The sequence below is a fragment of the Brassica oleracea genome, chromosome C6 (genome assembly GCF_000695525.1).
Source record: "Brassica oleracea var. oleracea cultivar TO1000 chromosome C6, BOL, whole genome shotgun sequence".
NCBI classification, from domain to species: Eukaryota; Viridiplantae; Streptophyta; class Magnoliopsida; order Brassicales; family Brassicaceae; genus Brassica; species Brassica oleracea.
The window spans coordinates 8,200,455-8,207,481 of NC_027753.1; the positions used below are offsets into that span (position 1 = coordinate 8,200,455).

The 7,027-nt window shown below is 32.5% G+C and overlaps 1 protein-coding gene across 1 annotated transcript; it reads right to left on the bottom strand.

Annotated features, from left to right (window-relative positions):
* Positions 1–1,670: 1,670 nt before the first annotated feature.
* Positions 1,671–4,760, bottom strand: LOC106297379 (aldehyde dehydrogenase family 7 member B4). Its single transcript, XM_013733629.1, is given in 13 exon segments — positions 1,671–1,731; positions 1,799–1,951; positions 2,025–2,047; positions 2,049–2,123; positions 2,200–2,217; positions 2,219–2,344; positions 2,415–2,584; positions 2,659–2,691; positions 2,997–3,042; positions 3,960–4,019; positions 4,022–4,054; positions 4,131–4,179; positions 4,756–4,760. Coding segments are annotated over 13 exon segments (852 nt in total).
* Positions 4,761–7,027: the final 2,267 nt, after the last annotated feature.

Below are 7,027 nucleotides of genomic sequence, written 5' to 3' on the forward strand. Positions count from 1 at the left end.
TGTCCATGGCATATTCCTTGTTCCAAAGAAGCCAAATCTATGTTGTTGGCCTTTGGGTTATATAACCAAAAAGCTTATAATAAGTTTGTCAATTGTTGGGCAGTGAGAATTGTTATGAGCAACCTGCTTGAAACTCGGACGTCCGCTAAAAATATTGGCTACCTTTGCCGTTGATCAAGAACGGACAGCAATCTGATGTCATCTATCTATTTCTCTTCTCCAACAAACCCCCTCATGTTTTTGACATAATATTTTTTCAAAAGAAAAACCTTCAAGATGTCAACTTCGCTGCAAATCCATCCACACAATTCTTGCGCAAAACTTTAATACAACTTTTTACAAAACAGAAACCGCTATTTAAAATCGATGAAGATAAAATAAAACATTTTCACAGGCAATTCGTATTCATATTCAGAGACACAACCGAATCAAAATAAACTTGATTATAAAATCAGAGAGAAGTTCTTTCGTAAAGATTAAGAGCATTACTGCGGGTTTTAGACTGATTTTTTATAATAAAAATTAAATAATGATAAAGTGATTTATAAAAAATAATGATAAAAGTAAGATAGATAGTGAAAAGAAATATTAGAAACGATTTTAAATACTTTTATAACATCTTCAACCTAAGAATATCCACAGTGGATAGAAACCACACAAGTCTCTTAAAAAAAAACTAGATTTTGAACTGCGCAGATTTTTGTTTTTATTTATTTTTATATAAATATTTTGCTTTCAATTCTAAATTGGTATATATTATAATATATGTGTCTATCAATTTTTAAAACATAATAAGTTTACGGTATATTTTTCATTGAATAGATTATTTTAAACTTTCACATGTATTTGTATCTTCTTCTATATATATATATTTTTTTGAATTATTATTTCATTATTAAAATCGTAACTATATATATAAAGATTAGTAAAATATTGTTTTATTGTCATATTCAAAGATATTGTAACATTTCACAAATTTAGAAAGTTTTTAAAAAATTAAACTTTTCGCTTCATATATTTATATTATCGAGTAAATAATTAAACTTTTAGTTTTTGTTTAAATTTTAAAATAAAATATATAGTTTAAAATTTGTTTTCATTGGTTTAAGGTAGTAAAGATTAATCATTGCTAGATAATATGATTTTTGTTATTTTAAGAAAATCTTTATAATTTTAAAAGTTGACATCGACAAATATTTAAATATTTAACATATGGAGGTATAGTATTACAACATTAAATTATATCTATTTAATTTATATTATCTATAAATCCAATGGATCATCTATTCTGTAAATCCAATTATTGATAGCCAATAAAAATTTCTGGTAGTCCCAAAATTTAAATGATAAGATTAGAGATTAAATGTAACATGACTTTCTAGGAATAAGTCCACTAGGTCTATTAGATCCATTTTAGGTCCATTTTTTAAAAATCACACATAAATCAAGGTTGTTACTTCTGTTTTAATATATAAAATATTTTTACTGTAAATATATTTTTTAATAATAAATTGAACCATCAATTTTTTTGCCAAGTGGAAATTGAGACCATCATTAGTGGGAGTACCTCACAAGGTCTCTCATAAACTGGACCATCAATTTTCATTGGTCTAACCCATACAAACATCCCGCCAAATACAACATGAACCGGTAAGTAAATCTCTGGGGACTTAACCGAAGTTGATTCCTTGCGCTAGAGGTAACTTGTTCCCATAGTTGATCGTAGTCGTACTGACAAAAGATAAACCGATTTAACCAATCAAAAAAACTTAAACTGGAAAATCTATTAAATCAAAACAGAGAGAGAGAGAGAAATTGTTACTGCTTACAAGTGTTACTACCAGCTTCACGACCACCACCAGTCGCTTTCTAACCTCCAAAAGCACCTCCTATCTCATCTTCATTCGTCGGTATGTTCACTTTCACTATCCCACAATCACTTCCCATTGGTCTAGAGAGTTGTCAAAACCTACTTTCAGTAGACTGGAGTACAAAAGATTGTGGCTTTTCAAAAGAGCACTTACCCTATCCAATTAAAGATGTGTTTTAGGTTTACGTGTGAATATGGAGCTGCTTAGACCTTGAGGAACCGAGTTGTTTATCACTACAACTTCTTCAAATGACTGTCCATATCCACAAGAAGATGTTTACTTGTATATAAATTCTATTAGTCTTATATGATTTCTAAAGACTTTTTACCTTAAACTTTAGAGCATATATATAGAACCGGAGCAAATAGCTCTTCTTTAACAACAGCAGCATCTGATGATATCTCAAGTTTCGTAGGCTCCACAAAGTTTCCTTCACCTTCTATTGCTTTACCGCCGGTTAGTACTTTACCACCCTGCAATGCAAAATGGTTTTAGCCGAAAGTTGAAAAGGTTTAAAGAACTCTTTGGACTTGAGGTACTTGCCTGGGATTTGATGACTTCGATTCCTTTCTCAAAGTTATTCCTCGATTCAGGAGTATGTAATGGTCCTAACAACGTCCCTTTTTCAAGAGGATCACCGATCTTGACTTGTTTGTATGAAGTAAGGAGTTGCTCAAGTACTTTGTCATACGCACTCTCATGCAAAAGGATTTGAGACAATAAAGAAAAAAACACTTTCAAACCATTAAGCAAACGGAACAGTAGAGGATCAGATTCTGTACCAGCGTACGGTAAGTTGTGCAACGTTGGCCAGCGGTTCTGATGGAGCGGAAGTAACCGATGGAAGGTAACGTTAAATTCTAAGAATGCTAGTTAACTTAGTATTTTTAGTCTATTGAATTCTTAGAGAATGCCCAAAAGTAAGGATTCAAAAATTGTTTAACACAACGCTCTAAATTTTACAAATCAATAATCAAAAATTGTCCTATATATAGCGAAATAAAGTCTTAGTCGGCTATGAAATATAACTGAAACCTCAGTGCACAAGGAAAAAGCAACTAACATAGAAAAGGAAACTAGAAAACCAAAGCTCGTTAAGTTAATGATGTGTGTTACATCAGGTTCCAACAGCAGCAAAAAGAACAGAACGAGCAACTAACTGTATATCAGCTCTCCACGGTTATAGGACCGGCCGGGCCTCGTGTATTGAGAATCATGGAGAATGCAATGGTGTCTGACGCTATTTCAGGATCTTCATGGTCATTACCGCATCCAAGATCACAGCAGGAAGTGGAACTCCATGCTTACTTAACTACTCTTACTCTTCCTTTAACTCATGATAAGGATGACATATTCGAATGGGTTGCTGGTAATTCTCCTTTGTGTGTTTTCAGGTCGTCCACTACGTGGGAAGTGCTTAGATCACGACAAGAGAAAAAGGACTGGGTGGACGTAGTGTGGTTCAAGGGGGCGGTTCCCAAGCACTGCTTCACGATGTGGGTGACGAATTACGACAGACTACCAACAAGATCAAGGCTCGCTGGCTGGGGAATGCTCGTCTCTGCGGAATGCGCTTTCTGCTCCAGATTTGATGAAACCAGAGACCACCTCATGCTAACCTGCGAATATAGCACTCAAGTCTGGAAGGAGGTGCTTCTCAGGTGCCAATCGCCTTCAACATTGCTCACCAACTGGTCTGAGCTGTTGTCTTGGATCAGATCATCACCGTCCAAGAAGCTCACTTTGCTACGAAAGTTGGCTACTCAAACCACTATCTTCCATCTTTGGAAACAAAGAAACAACTTAATGCATAACCAGACTTCGATCTCACCAGAATCTATCTTCTATGGCATTGACAAAGACATGAGAAACATTATATCAGTTAGGAGAGTTAGTAAGCATTTTCGTTCGCTCATGGCGATGTGGCTGAGATAAGGTTCTTCCTTGTTAGTTTGTAATCTCTATGGTCAATTTTGTTTTTTCTCTCTTTTTTGCCAAGATGGCTCAAACTTAAAATCTTCTTCGTAAAATCTTTTTTTCATTATATGATATTTACATTTTAGTGGAAAAAAAAAATCGTATATCAGCATCGTCCATGACTTTGATTGCATTGTTCCCATTCAACTCTAGCAATGTTTTGCCAGATCTATACCACTTACTGTGTGTTGTACCATTAAACCCACATATGCATAATTTAAAAATATTTGATATAAGACAAGAAGTAGTCTCAGTGTGTTTTGTTGTAGTAGAATAAAGTACCTTGGAGCTACCAGTAAAGGGAACTAGAGGAATGCTACTGATAATGAATCTGGGCCATTAGATCTAGGCCGTTTTGGTTGATATCGATTGTGGATTGACAAAAACTATAGAATAACGGGCCTTAGTCTTAATGGGTCGGCTTTATCCACTCAATAATGTAGACCCACTTTTTTCGTTATCTGTCACCTGTACGGCGTCACGTGGTAGTGCGATATGCTGTATCTAGAAAATACGGAGTATTTGTTTTATCTGATTTTCAACCGTCATGCAACGTACACAGAAATCATAGATATCATTTATTCATTTTCTGAATCTTGGTGACTGTCCACAAAGGCACAAACTACAGTTTTACATGGGGAAAGTGTTTCTTTGTGTAATTGGAAAGTGAAAATGTGTTTTAAAGAGTAATTTTTTTCAATATATTACAAGGTATAAATAACATTTACATAATTAAATAATGCATTAATTAGCATGTAACATATTATATTATCTCGCATTTAATTGAACAAAATGGGTCAATAGAGCTATGCAAGTATGGAGACAAATGCGTAAAGTTAGTGACGATGTCGTAGAAACTTATTTACATTATCTCTTCCTTGCGCATGAAGTAAACAAAACAAATTACGTCATACCTTATGTCACTGAACCTTCTTGCGCATGAAATAAACTATATAATATTTAAGAATTTTGATGCCATATAACACCGTCTCGTACCATTACATATAGATATTGTGTACATGACTATATAATAGGGTCTGAATATGCTCAACTCAGACCAAGACATCCAAAAACATGTTATATATTATTGATATATGTTCACACAAAATGACAACTCTGACACTCATATGGGTTGTGTTTAATTATTTTTGGGTATATATATATATATGCCTTTCTGTGGTTACCAGTTTTAATTGTTCATGACAATTATTTTTGAGGGAAATCGTCAGATCTAAAAACATTATATAGTAGTTAGGCATGAGACTTATTATCCGAGATCCAGATTCGATCCGAGATTCGCTCCAGATCCGCTCTGAAAATAGGATATTCAGAGTGTCCGGATCCGAATCCGGATAGTAAAATCTTGGATCCGTCCAAACCGAATCTGGATCCGGATATCTTAATTTTTAGGTCCGGATATCCGGACCTGGATCCGTATTTTTAAAACACATTAAATTTTTAAATTTTATTAATATTTATATTTGATATATTAATATTTATACATGAATTAATTTTATAATATTATATTTTAGTTTTTCAATATTATAGACATATATAAATATATTTATAAATATTTAATTGATTTATTATATTAAAAATTAGTATTTTTTAAAAATATATTATTTTTAATTATTTTTCCAGATCCGGATATCTGCGGGTAATAAAATATCGGGACGGATATCCGAAATCCGGATATCCGAAAACGACGAATCCGGATCTGGATATTAAATTCACGGATCCGGGTACCCTGAATTTTCCGGATATCCGGATCCGTCCTAGGCCTATGTAGTACGCTGAATAATAACATTTGGGATTTATAATTGTATTCGAAGTTTAGCATATATATAGGCAAAGTTTTCATTCAATCTAGTTAAACGCGCATAGTTTTTTTTTTTTTTTGGTAGGATTAAACGCGCATAGTTTGACAAGTGATTGATAACGATACATACATTACCATATAGAAAAAGAATTATCCGTTATCTTAGTTCAAGTTATGTGGACCAAAATGGAAAATATTATCGAATTAATTAACATAATTAGGTTAAAGACAAACTCTGAGACACTTCAGTCAATCATTGAACTTTTCTTCATATAATAACAATAGGTGATATCCGCGCCCTACGCGGAATGAATGGATTAAAAGAGATTATAACTTTTAATCTATAGATATTAGAAATGCAAAACTTATAGTTACAAGATTACATATTATATAATGAGTTGAGATCCACCATAAGTGTTTTGCTTGCAAGATCGAATTTGTAATGAAGGTTTGGGAAGAAGAATGTGATGAGTAGATGTGCTCCAAACAACCTATTTATATATACGATGAGGAAGGATTAGATTTCAAATGATGAAATCGTATGTGATTCGGATGAAAGCTAATCTATAAGAGTAATCAAAAACTTATATAAACTAAATTATGAAGGAAAAAAAAACACATACAATAGAATTATTGTTTTCATAAAATAAAATATACATATAAGATAAAACGAAATATAAGCAATAAACTAATAAAATTCTTGAAAAACATGAGTATTGACACCATAAAAAACACACTTAATGATGACGTTACTGTAATCATAAAACATGATATTGCAGCATATGTGATAGAATAACATAATAAAGTGAAATCACGATGTTATCACCTAGGTAAAATGACAATGTTACCACCTAGGTAAAATCAGAAAAACCTAATGTTTTGGTAACAATGTTTTGAGATATAGACTGTGGTGAGGAGATGTTAACATCGGCTACATATTTATATACAAGAAGTTTTGGGTCTAGGGTTTGCTATCTTTATTCGAAATCGCTTTAAATATATGTAATATTCAATAATTAATACTGAATAACTTGCGCTACAATTCTATTTTGAAACTCGCCTTATTACTCCATTTGCGAATTGATCTTTCAAAATCAGAAAACATTTTATTCTTATTTTTAATATAAGGAAACAAAGATTGCAGCTTGATTGAAAAAATCAATCGATCTCAAATCAATAATCAATTCTGATTTTGAAACTTTTCATTTTTCGTCGCAATTTTTGTATAGAAATTATTGAGTTCAACTCCTATAACATACATTTATTCCAATAGCGTCATATTTATCTTTATACATTCCTGATTTGAAATATCATGGAGATCATCGTATGTCCCATTAAGTGTTGTGTGATTGACAATCCC